The sequence below is a fragment of the Neoarius graeffei genome, chromosome 6 (assembly GCF_027579695.1).
Source record: "Neoarius graeffei isolate fNeoGra1 chromosome 6, fNeoGra1.pri, whole genome shotgun sequence".
NCBI classification, from domain to species: Eukaryota; Metazoa; Chordata; class Actinopteri; order Siluriformes; family Ariidae; genus Neoarius; species Neoarius graeffei.
The window spans coordinates 98,888,956-98,905,065 of record NC_083574.1 but is presented as its reverse complement, the minus strand read 5'-3'; the positions used below and the strand labels follow the sequence as shown (position 1 = coordinate 98,905,065).

At 40.0% G+C, this 16,110-nt stretch overlaps 1 protein-coding gene across 4 annotated transcripts; it reads right to left on the bottom strand.

Annotated features, from left to right (window-relative positions):
* Positions 1-533: 533 nt before the first annotated feature.
* On the bottom strand, positions 534-15,246 carry LOC132888186 (uncharacterized). Of its 4 annotated transcripts, none has more exons than XM_060924234.1 (3): positions 14,880-15,246; positions 14,453-14,597; positions 534-5,971 (listed from the first exon to the last, which is right to left on the bottom strand). In XM_060924234.1, exon 3 carries the CDS (start codon positions 3,455-3,457, stop codon positions 2,096-2,098), a length of 1,362 nt encoding a protein of 453 aa, XP_060780217.1. In that variant the 5' UTR covers positions 3,458-5,971; positions 14,453-14,597; positions 14,880-15,246; the 3' UTR covers positions 534-2,095. The 4 variants fall into 4 exon arrangements, with proteins under 4 accessions (XP_060780217.1, XP_060780218.1, XP_060780219.1 ...); XM_060924236.1 differs by lacking the exon at positions 534-5,971 and adding an exon at positions 9,436-14,258; XM_060924237.1 differs by lacking the exon at positions 534-5,971 and adding an exon at positions 9,436-14,255.
* Positions 15,247-16,110: the final 864 nt, after the last annotated feature.

The window sequence follows — 16,110 nt, the reverse complement described above, 5'->3', positions numbered from 1 at the left end:
ATATATATATATATATATATATATATATATATATATATATATATATATATATATATGTGCAAAGAAGCCCCTGAAACAGTCCAGCACATAGTAGCAGGGTGTAAGATGCTAGCTGGATCAGCGTACATGGAGAGGCACAACCAAGTGGTTGGGATAGTATACAGGAACATCTGCAACCAGTATGGAATAGAAGTACCCAAGTCCCAATGGGCCATACCACAGAAGGTGGCTGAGAACAACAGGGCCAAGGTTCTGTGGGACTTCAGCTTCCAGACTGACAAACAGATCCTGGCTAACCAACCGGACATAGTGGTGGTGGACAAAGAGCAGAAGAGGGTGGTGGTGATAGATGTGGCGATCCCAGCTGACGCCAACATCAGGAAGAAGGAACATGAGAAACTTGAGAAGTATCAAGGGTTGAAAGAGCAGCTGGAACGGATGTGGAAGGTCAAGGGTTGCGTGGTCCCCGTGGTAGTGGGGGCACTTGGGGCAGTAACCCCCAAACTGGGAGAGTGGCTCCAGCAAATCCCAGGAACAACATCTGAAGCCTCAGTCCAGAAGAGCGCAGTCCTAGGAACATCGAAGATACTGCGCAGAACCCTCAAACTCCCAGGCCTCTGGTAGAGGACCCGAGCTTGAGGATGACATGGATACCACCCCCCCCGCCGGGGGTGAGAAGGAGATTTTTTATATATATATATATACACACACACATATACATACACACACATGGTATATATATACACACACATATATACATATATACATACATATATATATACATACATACATACATACATACACACACACTTCATAAATATCTATATAAATATATAATTACAAAAATAAATATCTACTACATACCTATCCCTGTAAATATGAAGATATCTATCCCCATAAATAAATATATACCATATACTAAGTTAGTTCTAATATAACAATCCACCCTATTCTATTTATCCCTCATCATCCTCCATTAACATACTTCCTCTGCAATATACTTATTTAAAAATATTTTTTGTACCTTTTTTTAAACAGATTTATATTTGCACTTTGTTTTATTTCTGTCTCCAGTCTGTTCCATAAAGTCACCCCACAGCTCGATACGCACATGCTTTTCATATTTGTTCGAACCTTTGGTTTTTTAAAATTTAGGTCTCCCCTTAGATTATATCCCCCCTCTCTCTCACTAAACACTCCTTGTATATTTTTCGGCAATAGATTATTTCTTGCTTTGTACATTATTTGTGCTGTTCTGAATTTGACCAGATCCATAAATTTCAACATGTGTGATTTTATGAATAGTGAGTTTGTATGTTCTCTGTATCCTGTTTTGTTTATTGTCCTTATTGCTCTTTTCTGTATTGTACATATCGGCTGCAGAGTGGTTTTGTAAGTGTTTCCCCAGACTTCGACACAATAAGTCAGATATGGCAAAAATAATGAGTAATATAGAGTACGCAAAGATTTACAATCAAGAATATCTTTTGTTTTCCACAGTATTGCTGAGCACTTTGCCAGTTTTGCTCGTACATATCCTACATGAGGTTTCCAGCAGACTTTAGGATCCAAAATCACACCAAGAAATTTAATTTCCTGTACCATTTCTATCTTAGTATTGTCTATTATCAATTCTACATTACAATCTATTTTGTGTCTCCCAAACAACATCATCTTTGTTTTGCTTAGATTTAATGATAATTTATTTTTGTCAAACCATAGTTTTAGTTTATTTATTTCAGTTGTGATTATCTCTAAAGTCTGCTGCAAATTCTCACCGGAACAAAAAATATTGGTGTCATCTGCAAACAAAACAAATTTCAGTACTTGCGAAATTGTACATATGTCATTGATATATATTATGAATAATTTCGGACCTAATATTGACCCCTGTGGTACCCCGCATGTAATGTTCATGAAATCAGATTTATGGTCACCTATCTGCACAAACTGTTGCCTGTTTCTTAGATAGCTCGACAGCCAGCTCCACCCAACTCCCCTAACACCACACTTTTCTAGTTTACTTAATAATATACTATGATCAGTAGTATCAAATGCTTTTTTTAGGTCCACAAATACTCCTATTGCTATTTTTTTATTGTCTATACATTGTGATTTCCTCTATTAGTTCCATTAGTGCCATCGATGTTGATCTGTCCATTCTGAATCCATATTGACTGTCTGTAAGGAGGTTGTGTTTTTCAATGAATTTGTCCAATCTATCTGAAAAAAGTTTTTCGAGTATTTTGGAGAATTGGGGGAGTAAAGAAACAGGCCTGTAGTTTGTGAAATGGTGTCTATCTCCGGTTTTAAACAATGGTATCACTCTTGCAATTTTCATTTTGTCTGGAAATGTACCTGATTGAAAAGATAAATTGCAGATGTGGGTGAGTGGTTTCACAATTCCCTCAATAACTGTCTTTACTGTTAACATGTCTATATCATTCCAGTCTGCAGAGGTTTTGTTTTTACATTTTCTTACAATTTGGATAATTTCTTCCTCATCAGTTGCAGTTAGAAAAATTGTACTTGGATTTCTATCCCCCATATCTTCTATGTCCCCACATTGTGTTGTCTCGGGTTCCTTTATTTTTGCCGCTAAATCTGGTCCCACATTTACAAAGAATTGATTAAAACCATTCACCACATCCTCCATATTATTTATGGTCTTATCATTTTCAGTGTAGTACTCCGGGTAATTTGTAGTTTTGGATCCATTTCTCACAATACCATTTAGTACAGTCCATATACCTTTAATATTGTTTTTATTTTTCTCCACTAATTTATTATAATAGTCTTTCTTACATATCCTTATAATATTAGTTAATTTATTTTTATATTTTTTATATTTTTCCTCTCCCTCTATAGTTCGATGCTTTAAGAATTGTCTGTATAATATATTTTTCTTTTTGCAGGCATTTTGTAGCCCCTTGGTGACCCACGGACTATTTGTATATCTATGTATATTACTGTATTTCTTTATAGGACAATTTTTATTATATAGTTCATTGAATATTATTAAAAATTCCTCATATGCTTTATCAACATCTTTTTTTTTATAAACTACATTCCAGTCCTGTATTATTAAATCATTTTTTAGTGCAATCATGGTTTCTTCAGTTTTCACTCTTATATATTTATAATTTTTAGTATCCTTTTTCTTGCTATAATTACAGTAATATACATTAAAAATAGGTAGGTGGTCACTGATGTCTGTTAATAGTAGTCCACTCTCTATATTATTTTCCAGGATATTAGTAAATATATTATCTATTAAAGTGGTGCTGTGAGAAGTGATCCTGCTTGGTCTGGTAATAGTTGGGTACAGTCCCATACTGAACACTGAGTTAATGAACTCTTCTGTCATTTTGTGTTTCTTATGATTAAAGAGGTCAATGTTAAAATCACCACAGATGTACATGACCTTCTGAGTTGATTTTATAAACATACTTTCCATCCAATCTATAAAAACTTCTATGCTTGATCCAGGAGATCTGTATACAGCTCACCATTTGCAGCTAGAATAGTCATTTACCACATTAGCAATGTATAGAGTGGATTTCTGATTAGTTTAAAGTGATCTTCATTGAAAAGAACAGTGCTTTTCTTTCAAAAATAAGGACATTTCAAAGTGACCCCAAACTTTTGAACGGTAGTGTATATGCCAGATTAAAAATGTTTGCATTGAAAATCAAAATTTTTAGATTTAAGAACCAAGAAACTGTTAGTATCAGCACTGGTACAATGTCACTATGATTATGCCTGCTCTTTCTGGTACTCAAGTTTGACGAAGAAAACAAAAACAAAACTTCAGATTTCTCAGAATAAATTGGTTCATTTTATTCTAAATTTGCAGCCAAGAACATCATTATTTACTGAACGCTTGAAAATCTTAGGGTGGCTCCCTATCCGATATAGAGTAGAGCAATCAAAACTAAATCATATGAACCGAGTGCTTGATGGGACGTGTCCTAAGTACCTTTCTGACCAATTCCTTTCCATCTCAAGAAGACATTCTCATACTACTCGTTCTAGTCAACATTTGCTTGTCATTCCTCATTTTGGTGCTTTCGGTAAGTTTTCGTTTTGTATCGCTGGTGCTCCGTTATGGAATCGTCTTCCTTCTACTTTAGTCAGTTCTCATCAATCTTTGTTAAATTTTAAGAAAAATGTTAAGTCTTTTATATGTGTAATGTTATGACTAATATTGAGAATAATTATTTTTATTTTTTATTAATTTTTGTACATTTTTATTAGTATTAGGCTTATATATCTCTTTTACGTCACATCTTGTATTATGGGGACCACAATGGAAATAAGTTTTTAACTTTTTTGTGTTATCCCCGGCAATATCTACAGTATTATGTATTTTATGTTTTGTTTTATTTTTTATACTCCTGTTTATTTTGGATCATCTTTTTGTATACGTTTATCATTTTTATGTCCTGTATTATTGCCAAATAAATCAAATCAAAAACTTTGACAAGCTGAGATTGTTATATACAGCTCTGGAAAAGTAGCCTGGCAAGCCAGACTAAATGTGAATATTTAGTCTGGTCTCGGTCGTAGACATTTCCGAAGGGTGTGGGTAGGAACAACCCGCTGTCTTTCAAACTGTCTCTGTGCGTATAGGCCAACGCTCTGACCAATCAGCGCAACTGTGACTGTGACGTAGTCAGAGCGACAGAAAGCAGTGGGGGAGGCCTTGAAATAAATAATTTTTCAAAATGCGTATTAATTAATAAACAGGTTCTAGATATTAAGAGGTTTGGAGATAATGACCACGAGTTTGGAGTCTGTACCACATACTTAACATACACTCATTTTTTTCAAGTGTTTTTCAAGGGTTTGCTTAAACTGTTTTTGAGAGTTTTTATTTAGTGGTGTTTGGTGAAATAATTTTCCTTAAATTTAAAATAACGGGAAAATAAGAAACAATCAAAAAGTAATGTTTCAAAGCTGTTTATTAATTCTTCGTACTGCACAAACTAGCCCCATCCTTTTGGCTACCAGCGGAGCCAGCTGGTAGATCAGACTTTTGCCATAGCCGGTCGGCAAAACAGCAAAAACGTCCTTCTTGAAAAGGAATGAGCGGAGAGCCTCTTCCTGCTCATGTTTCAATGAAAACTCCAAGTCTAATTCTTCTAAAACTGATTCCAAAGCGGAGTCAAACGCGCGCTGTTCACTAGCGGTAGCCATCTTTCCTGCTGTGCTTTCTCCAGCGTCGCGCAGCTTTGTCGTCACTCCTGCAAAAGCCCGCCCAAAGAATCCAAACAAAAACCTTGTGTTGTGATCGGCGGGAACGATTTGATGCCCGGGGTGTTTTGTTGATATGGTGCGAGGCTAGACCCACTCGTAGGCAAAAATATTTTTGGCCGCTAGGCGGGTGGGTCTAGTTTACTAGGCTACTGGAAGAGATTAAGAGACCACTTCAATTTTTTTTCTTAAATCAGCATCTCCGTGTACAGCAGCCATTTCATTCCAGTGTCTGTGCTGGAATTTCTACACAAGCACCTCATTTTAGTTAACGAGGTCCTGATTAGGTGATCACCTGAACCACATTTTATGTAACAAGTGCTGCCAGGCAAAACAAACCTCGCCTGGTCGCATTTATGATGAATATGAAGGAAGATATCATGAAAAAAATCGGTCCCCTATGGGTCCATGTGGCTCCTGCTTATAAATAAAATAGTTTTCTGATCCCGTGTCCATACAGTAAATACAGCATATATTTACTCTATGAGTCAGTAGCCACAAAAATGAAGCGTAATCTAAAAATGAACAATTTAAAAATCACAGAAGTAAAATATACCAAGTGTCTGTACTTTATATTATTCTACTCTTACCTCTTACAGTTTCCGAAACTGAAAGCTCCGAACCGAGGCTGATGTACACACGCTGTCGCCATGACCCAAACTCTTATTTCCCGGAAATGGCCCGGCGCTAGAGCTCAGTGGAAAGCACTTTCCCTCTGTAATAAGCATAAACATTTCTGAAAGTGATTTCTTTAGTCTAGTCCATTTATTTCGAATGGTGAACTGTATACACTCACTGGCCATTTTAATAGGAACATGTGCATGCACATGCGCAGTGCACGACTGTTACGCTCTTACATTCTTACAGCACGATGATGTAGTGGGTTAGCGCCTCTATATGAGGCAGTAGACACAACAAAAACAATTTTGACCTTTTTGGTGACCTTGACCGGATGACCCTCAACAGGGGCTTAGCTAGGATTGGGAAGGTTGGGAGTGTTTTTCTGAATATAGGAAATGTAACTTGGTCGTGACCTGTGTGTGTGTGTGTGTGTGTGTGTGTGTGTGTGTGTGTGTGTGTGTGTGTGTGTGTGTGTTCTTATATATAATATAAAATGTTATAACAAAGTTTTAATTTAGTTTCTTATTCATTAACCAGAACTTTACAAATCACTGTAATTATCAGTAAAATTTTCTACAAATTCCTGCAATAAAAGCCGAAACCTTAAATGATCATTTCTAGTGCACTTAAGACAAAAAAACAAAATGCAAATTGCTGCAACTGAGTCGTATTACACAGAATATATCTTTACTAAATATAACAAAGATAACAAATGAGATTCAGCCGACTCTGAAGATTAATATTATGGAATATATACAACTGAAAATAATAGATACCTTTAACAAGTTTAGATTTTATGAAATATACATAATGCAAATGTTACATCACAAAATGTTAGGAATAATTTTGATTCTATTAAAAAGTGCAATAAACAGATAAAAAAAATCTTTTAGAATGAGTAGGTATTTACATGACTTACTCACTCTAAACTTGTCGAGCTTTGCCAGCGAAGCTCTCAAAACTTGTAGTATTTTGCTTCCATTCAAGCCTCGTTTCGGAGTCTGACCAATAAGAAGGCTACATTTTCGGTAGTAAATTTGATTTTCTTGATTTAACTTCCATATATGGAAAGCACGCATGCTGGGCACGCCCCGGGAAACCACTGACCATTGACAAAAATATCCACAGAAATGCATAAAATTACTTCACAAAACAACAAAATTTTGGTTAGCATGGGTTAGTATAACATTTATAGGCCATGTTTGGGGATTTATGGCTGTGTTTTTTGAGAATTGGCCGTGTGAAACATGGCTGCACGGTTTGCTAGCTAAGCCTGTGACCCTCAAAATGTTGGAGGCTCTATTTGAGACCAATGCCCATCTATCTTGAAAGTTTCATGAAGATTGGTCCAGCCGTTTTCCTGTAATGTTGCTAACAAAAAAAAAAAAACAAAGAAACCCCACTGAAAACAATACCTCACCCTCTGGTGGACTCTGTCCCAAGCAAGGTAATGAGGAAAAGTATAAAAACCACTGCTGTGGTCAACGCTATCGTCTTGCAATAGGATCAGTTTGGATGGCAAAAACAGTGCAAATAGGACCTTAACTTTTAATTGGAAAACAAAATTATCTATTGATCATGCCAAAAAAGTTAAAAAGAAGAGTTTTAAGTGAGGAAAAAGCAAGGTTCAATTCTGGCTTTACTGACGGAGGGATACAGTGAGTGCCAGGTTGCTTCTGTCCTCAAAATTTCAATGACTGCAGTGTATAAGAATAAGGTCAAGCAGCAGACAAAGTTACAGACTGGCGCAGGGCCGTCGACAGGGGGGGACAACCGGGTATTTTGTCCCGGGCCCAGGCATGAGGGGGGGCCCAGAACTGGTCCCTCATGAAGATGCCATTAATCATTCTGTTTCATTTCAAAATGTGTTGATATGGGGGAGAAAAATGTGCTATATTTGCATTCAATGAATGATTTCTGGTTCTTTTGCCTTTATTGTCTTCGAAAATAGATTCAAGAACCCACCTACCACCCCTAATGCAGAAATGGTTTGGTCTTTGATTAAGGCGCCAAATAACACGGCACTATTCCATCATAACGCTTCGACAATAAGCGTGCGAGCCCGTTTGCCAACATGCACAAGTCAGGAGCAAAGAAAAGAAAAGAAAAGAGAAAAAGAGATGAAGAAGCCAAGATTCTCAGGGGCTCACTGCATAGATATTTAGCTGAGCCAGGTAAGACACAGATAACTTTTTTCCAGCCCCGTAATGTAACCCCAGCACGCGCGACGCGCCATTCATAATTATAAAGTAGGGGATAGCAGGGTACACTGAGTGAACACTGAAATGCACAGGACATTGAATTATTTCATAAACATATCGGTTTAATAACACTGTGTTGCATATATCTCAATGAAGCAAAGAATAGCACATTGGCCCGCAATCATATCCAAATGTTTTAGGCACGCTTGCTGAGCTGGACTCCGGTTAGCTGAAAGCCCGTGGAACGCTGCCTCTTGTTAATTAAACCTTATTTTGTTGGAAATCATCCCGTGTAGATACGACGGCATGTGAAATTGCCAGCTAGATAGAGTTTAATGTAACGAATGGGCTATAAATGGGGTGTTTTGAGGTTAGTCTGTTGCAAAACATTAAACTTTCGCTTAAACTGGATACTCTTCAAACAATTCCCTTGCTCAAGTGAAAAATGATAGGCCTGTATGAAAAGCGCAATTAATGAAAGTAGCCTAATAAGCCCTAAATGAATAAAACAACCTCTGTTTTATTGTTGTTGCTTACACGTTAAGATTTTGAAATCTTCTCGGTCCAGTTCTATATCCAGGGAACGTTGTAATCCTTTTGGTTTATCCGTAATAAACGTGTCAGCCCCCAGGTCAGATAGGCTAATGTTACGTGGTTGGGAGGGTGTCAATTTTTTTTGTAACATTCTAAATCGAGTACGGAAAGGACGTTTATGAAAAACAAGACAAAAAAATACACTGAAAAACTCACTGTACACATCACTAGTGGCACACACGGACTGGCCATTGGGAGTAGCGGGAGTTTTCCCGGTGGGCCGGTGGTTCAGTGTGGGCCGGCGGAGAAAAAAAAACAGTTGCGCGCTGGCCTTTAATATGATAAGCAATGTTAACAGTTTCTTTAAGAAACTGTTAACATTGCTTATTACAGTTGCGCGCTGGCCTTTAATATGATAAGCAATGTTAACAGTTTCTTAAAGAAACTGTTAACATTGCTTATCATATTAAAGGCCAGCGCGCAACTGTTTTTTTTTTTTTCTCCGCCGGACCACGCTGAACCACCAGCCCACCGGGAAAACTCCCGCTACTCCCAATGGCCAGTCCGTGTGTGACTAGTGGTGATGCTTCTATGTTCAGATTTTGGGAAAGCCATAACTCCGTTCTCATTGAGGCCCAGTTCCATCCCGTAAACAATCATTTTGGTTTATCAACTACCTGCGCTCAAACATGTCACAGGAGAGGCTCAATGGGCTGGCTATGCTCTCTATAGAGCGCGAACTTGCAAAGAAGCTGGACTTCAATGACCTTATTGACGACTTTGCCACAGCAAAAGTCCGGCGCATTGCATTTCGCACCTGAATAGTTGCAGACTAAGGAAATGTTCAAACTGTAAATATGTTGAAATGTTGAAATAAAATGGTTGACTGTTATAATGGGCTTGGAATACCTGTTATTTAAGGGTTGGAGTGAATGGAGACTGTGAAAAGAGGGGTTGGGTGTGGGTGGTTGCTGTGTGGCGATGTGCGTGCGCGCGTATGTGTGTGTGTGGGGGGGGGGGGGCACTCAGATTATTTTGGGGGGGCCCACTCAGATTATTTTGTCCCGGGCCCAGCCAAAGCTGTCAACGGCCCTGATTATATGAGTGATGCTTGGAGCAATAAGCTCTGCTGCATCAATCACAAATCGGGCGGGGATATTATCCAGACCTGTGGCCTTCGACGAGTCCAGAGTCCTCAGCATTTTACGCACCTCAAAAACCTCGATGGTTGACAAAGCAAAAGCGTCCTGCTGAACTCCGAAAGTTTTATAAAAATTATTTATGTGATTTTGACCAAATGTAGAAGGTATGGGGAGGGAATCTACAAGAATTGTAGCAATGGTGGTAAAAAAGGAATTAAATTTTAACACCACTGCTGTAAGATTAAAAGATACAATCCCATCAATTTTGAGACCAATTGAAAAGTTGGATTTTTGTTTTTTGGAAGAACCAAGCTGTTTACACAGCTGCCAGAGTTTTTTGGGATTATTATGGTTTAATTGAAGATTATTTTTATAGTAATCCACCTTTGACTTGTCTATCATTCGATTAACCTTATTCCGAAGACGTTTGAATTCAGACTGATCATTTGATTTCTTGGACTCCTTCAAAGCTTGATCTCTTCTGTTGATCGCCTCCAAGATCTCAGTACTGACCCAAGGCTCAGTACGGTGTTTCACAGAGATAGACTTAACAGGAGCGATACTATCCAACACATAGATAAACATGGTTGTAAAGTTACGCCAAGCTTGATCAACATTCATACAGTTTAACACACTCGACCAATCAATCATAGACAGTCTTTCACAGAATACCTCAGCAGTGTAATGTTTCATTGACCGAACCTTTATCGTATTATGACCTGTTGCTTTTGATCTTAGAACCTTCCTGGTACAATAAATAGCCATATGATCACTCATACCACAAGTTATCACACCACTTTGACAGATTTTATCCTGATCAGATACAAGCATCAAATCTATGGTAGTCTGACTAGATTCACACACTCTTGTTGGTTCTGTAATCATTTGATGAAGATCAAACATTGAACAGAAATATTTTAGAGAGTTAACAAGTGAATTAGCCTTAGATGTTGACACATTTGTATTGAAATCACCAGTTATTATCACTTCACTGTCAACAAAACCTTCAGCGTTCGAGCACACTTCCTCCAAGATGTTATAGAAATTATTCACATCAGGTGGTCTATAACAGGCGCTGAGAAGAATAGGCTTAGTCTTTGGGAGGAGGATATTCACCCAAACAGCTTCCAGGTCATTGTCCATCATGTCAGGTCATACGTTGAACACGATGTTGTTGCGTATATAAACTACGACACCGCCACCATTCCGATCTCTGTCCTTTCGAACATAGGAATAGCCAGGGATGTCAACTTCTGGATCCAAGATGGTACAGTCCAGCCAGGTTTCGGAGAAACACAACACTGATGGGTTCCACTGATGAGCGAGGTTTCTCACCTCATCAATCTTCGGAAGAAGGCTCCTCACATTCAGATGTAGTATGTGAAGACCTTTCTTCTTCAAACACGTCCAGTCATCATTCTCAATCTCGGTCTGCGCCGGCTCAGCCTCGCATTTTAAATCAGCCCCAAGGGCCGGAGGTTTACACGTATGACAGAGCCACTCGGCATCACTTGATGACAGGACATCGTACTGGTAATCAGTCAACGAGATTGCTGCTGGCAGACACCTGACATGATGCCATACATCACAAGAGTCACACTGTATCCCTTTCTCACCGGATTTCACCTGATTTTGGCAAACTCCACAGGGATCCTGGTTAAACTGTTGAACTGGACCAGGATTTATGTGAACATCTCCGCTCAACAGCAGTAGTATCAGTCCGTGATGCCAGCAGGTCTGTAAAGTTGTCAATCTTGTTGTTGTCAAACTGTCACCTGGGCGCCACCATCTTTGTTGTTTTTTACATTCGCGACCGTCAGTGCTGGGCAGCAAACCACCAACACACAAAAGTCCAAAATTCTCACCAATAAAATCACCATCAGCTGTTAAAAGTTCACCAACGGGGTCTATATATCTTCCAGTTGTCAATGATTTCGGTTTGACTTTGATTTGTAACACTAAAACTGCACAAATAATGAAAGCAAGCAAGAGCTTTTCACAGAGATTGACCGCCATCATCGCCGCCTTTCTGATCCCTCGAACACACGTTCGAGATAGAATTAGCTCAATTCTCCTCCTTTAAAGGATGTTAAAAGACGCTCCAATCTCGAAACCGACTAAAGGCCAAGAACCGATCCGGGGATTTTCCTGCTCGGTGGCACCGCAGGCCGCTCACCCTGACATGCCTGTGAAAAGCACAGCGAAACTCGGAGCAGTCTCTCTATAAACAACTTGAAATCGTGTCTTGAGTTTCCAGAGTGTCTAAAGAATAAACTCCCAGTGTGGAAAAGTCATCTATACGCCCGCTTTTAACTTAATTTCGGGTTCACAGCAACAGCACAAGGATCCGTTTGACCACCAAACCCCCCCAACAAAATTCTCCTCGATTTAAGACATACTCGCGTATCGATTACTTCCTGATCTCCAATTCCATGTTTCCCTCTGTGATAGAATGTAACTATAACAGCATACTACTGTCAGACCACTCCCCTACTTCACTTGTGTATAGAGCTCAAGGATCAGTTGAAAGCACTCCTAGATGGAGATTCCACCCCAGATGGCTTTCCGATTCAAACTTTCTGCAATTTTTAGAGGCACAAATTGATTTTTTCTTTATTACAAATACAGATGAGAACTCTGCTGTTGTCAGATGGGAAGCCTTTAAGGCGTACATCCGGGGCATGATCATATCTTATACCAGTTCAAAAACAAACAAATCCAAATTAAAAATGAATGAGCTTGACCAAAAAATTAGAAGGTTGGAAAGGGAGTCATTTTTGGATAACTCCCTAAAAATTAAACAAGACTTGACGTTACTTAAAGCCCAATATGAGGAATTGTCCACATTGAAAGCAGAAAACAGTTTAATCTGGCTAAAACAGAGCCATTATGATCAAGGTGAGAAACCCGGGAGATTACTGGCCTGGCGAATAAAGAAATTGGACGCAGACAGGGCAATTACTGCAATTCAAACTCAGAAAGGAGCAATAACAACAAACCCTCAGGAAATTAATGATACCTTTTACACTTACTATAAAATATTATATTCATCCGAATCCTCAGAACAATTGGAAATCCAATCCGAATTCCTGGACGGTCTTGATATTCCCTCCATACCAGATGATTTTAAAAAGATATGGATAAGAAACTAGATGCTTCAGAAATCACTGATGCTATCACCAATATGAGAGGAGGTAAGGCCGCAGGCCCTGATGGTCTCCCAGTTGATATTTATAAGAAATTTAAAGATAAATTAATTGAACCTCTTTTAGCTATGTATGACGAGTCTTTTCAACAGGGTCGTCTCCCAGACTCCCTGAGGAGCGCGCTGATAACACTTATTTTGAAACCCAATAAATCCCCCACCAACTGTACCTCATATAGACCCATTTCTCTGCTCAACACAGATGCTAAGATTATCGCTAAAGTAATTGCAAGAAGACTGGAACCGGTGCTCCCAACTGTGATTAACCTGGACCAGAATGGTTTTGTGAAAGACCGTCAAGCCTTCCACAATGTCAGAGTGTTGCATTTGATACATGTGAGGGAGGGAGGGGGCCCCTGACACCGCTATTCTGTCTTTAGATGCTGAGAAAGCATTTGACAGAGTGGAGTGGAGCTATTTATTTGAGGTGCTCTCTCGTTTTGGCCTTAGTAATTACCTTCGAAAATGGATTGAGACACTTTATACTGATCCAATGGCAGAAGTCTCCACCAACTATTTAATATCATCCCCTTTCAAACTCACAAGAGGAACCCGTCAGGGGTGCCCTCTCTCACCAATGCTATTTGTCTTGTCAATGGAACCGTTTGCGATAGCAGTGAGGTCACACCCAGGGCCGTCGCAGGGGGGGTGCAAGGCCCTGTGCGAACTTGAAATGCGAGGCCCTAATCTTTGACATGGATGCGTAATTGCGCATGAATAACAGTCGCACGGATGCAACTATTCTAGTTCTATTGCACGCATAATCTCGCTGCAATACGTTTTATCAAGTAGAATAATACAGCATAATCATGCACATAGTCTCAGCTATGACTTTTTGCTATTTATTTCAAAGGAAAAAAAATCAACTGTGCAACGAGTGGCTACAGTACATCAGGTCAGTTCAGTCACTTTATTTTTGGCATCTTGACATTTTAAACATTCCATGTCCCAACAGCCAGCCGCTGTGTCCGGGGATCAGGTCGTCGAGGCCCCTGCCTTCGACTGCCACCCAATCCACACTGCACCAAACCCCTACTGCTACCTCTGTGGGTGGTGAACCCACAGGAGGTCAAGAGGAACCAGCTGAGGTGGCTCGGGCATCTTTTTCGGATGCCTCCTGGACGCCTCCCTGGGGAGGTGTTCCAGGCATGTCCCCCCGGGAGGAGGCCCCGGGGAAGACCCAGGACACGCTGGAGGGACTATGTCTCTCAGCTGGCCTGGGAACGCCTCGGTGTTCTTCCCGAGGAGCTGGCCGAGGTGTCTGGGGAAAGGGAAGTTTGGGCTTCCATGCTTAGACTGCTGCCTCCGCGACCCGGTCCCGGATAAGCGGAAGAAGACGAGACGAGACGAGACGAGACGAGACATTTTAAACAAGCAGATTAGGACACTTTTCATTCATTATATACATTTATTAATCACAATTATACACAACTCATTTTACTTATTATTTAACTTATTTACAACACTAACCGGAACAGATGAGATGGACTCACCATGCATAAACTGCGCAGAAACTAATCACTTCAGAGTCACTTTCTTTGCCTTCTTGGCCGCAAACTCAGCAATAAGATCTTTATAATCCAGTTTGGATGCAATGTCCTTTTCAATGGATAGCAGGGCAAGCCCGCACAGTCTCTCCTGTGACATGGAGGTGCGCAAATAGTTTTTAATTAATTTTAACTTTGAAAAGCTTCGCTCGCCCGATGCCACCGTTACTGGAAAAGTCAATAATCAATATCCAAAGTTTCACCAGGCTTGATTACCAAAGTTAGCTAACGACAGCACCTCATTCATTTACATTAACTTAAAGCCAGTTAGTTCCTGTCCTTTTGGTTAACATGATGCAGTGAAAACATAGTTGCAGAAATAGCATAGTTACTGCCAAAATACACTCGTATCATGCAGAAAGATTTTACCAACCTTTTGTTAAGTGATCCAACTCGTGCGTGCACTCTTCTCTTCACAGGCAGCAGAGACAAAAGCCAGTCAGCAAACAGCAGAAACTGCGCGAAATGTATCCATTTCACAGGGGGTGGAGATTTCCCAGTTTGCATTGCTTCTTGCTTTTGTTATCCTGCAGGAGTTGCACTGGAATATGCCTGCTTTCTTTTCAGTTATTGCAAACTTTGTTGTGCTCGGAATATGTGTGCTTTAGGTTGTAGCAAACTTTATCTTTTATGCTCTAAAATTGAGAAATTTTATTTTCAATTGTAATTAACATTGTATTGTTTATATTATGTTATGGCATCTTAGAGGTGTGGGAGTAAAATTCTTGTGTTTTTGAATTGAATTGAAATGGCTCCTTGCTGGAGCCCACTTACTGCCCATGCTTAATTTAGCCCATTTAATGCCCACCCATTGCCCATATGGGCTCCAACAACAAAGCCCACTTATTGCCCATGCTAAATAGCCCATTTAATGCCCACCAACTGCCCATGTGGGGCCCAACAACAAAGCCCACCTATTGCCCATGCTAATTTAGCCCATTCAATGCCCACCCATTGCCCATGTGGGGCCCAGCAACAAAGCCCACTCGAAGCCCATGCCCACCCGAAGCCCACCTAGCCCAGATGAGACCCATGTGGGCCCCAACTGTACGTGTTTGCAGGGTAGGATCCTGAGCGCAATCTCACAGTTAAGGAAAGTTCCTTCAATCCCTTTGAGGTAACGAAGTGTTTTTATTGCTGTAGTTGTTCCCTTTGGGATTATCTCTCATAGTATCCTCAACTCCTGGAAGAGGTCCTGTGCATTTACATCCTGAGATTCGGACGTGCTCAGAGCATCACTCAGTCTTGTGCACTGTCTTTGCAGATCAGTCTCCTCCATTTCACGCAGTTTGGTCAGATCAAAAAGAAATCCAAACATGTTGCCAAACTCCTGCATTTGTTTAAAGCGGGTATGAAGAGCAGTGAGGGCCTGGTCCACTAAAATAGTCCGTTACATATACCTGCTCTGGGTCTGAAGTATATTCATTCTCATTTTCATCACGTTTGCGTTTCAGTCGCCGTGTTGCTTTTATCACAGGTTCAGTGTCCATATCAGAAGCGATTTCTGTTGCAGTAGCTTTTGCGGACATAAATCCAGTGTCTCTGTATTTTTGCATGAAGTCAATCAATCCATCTAGCTGCGATAAGGCCACATCAAGCTGCAT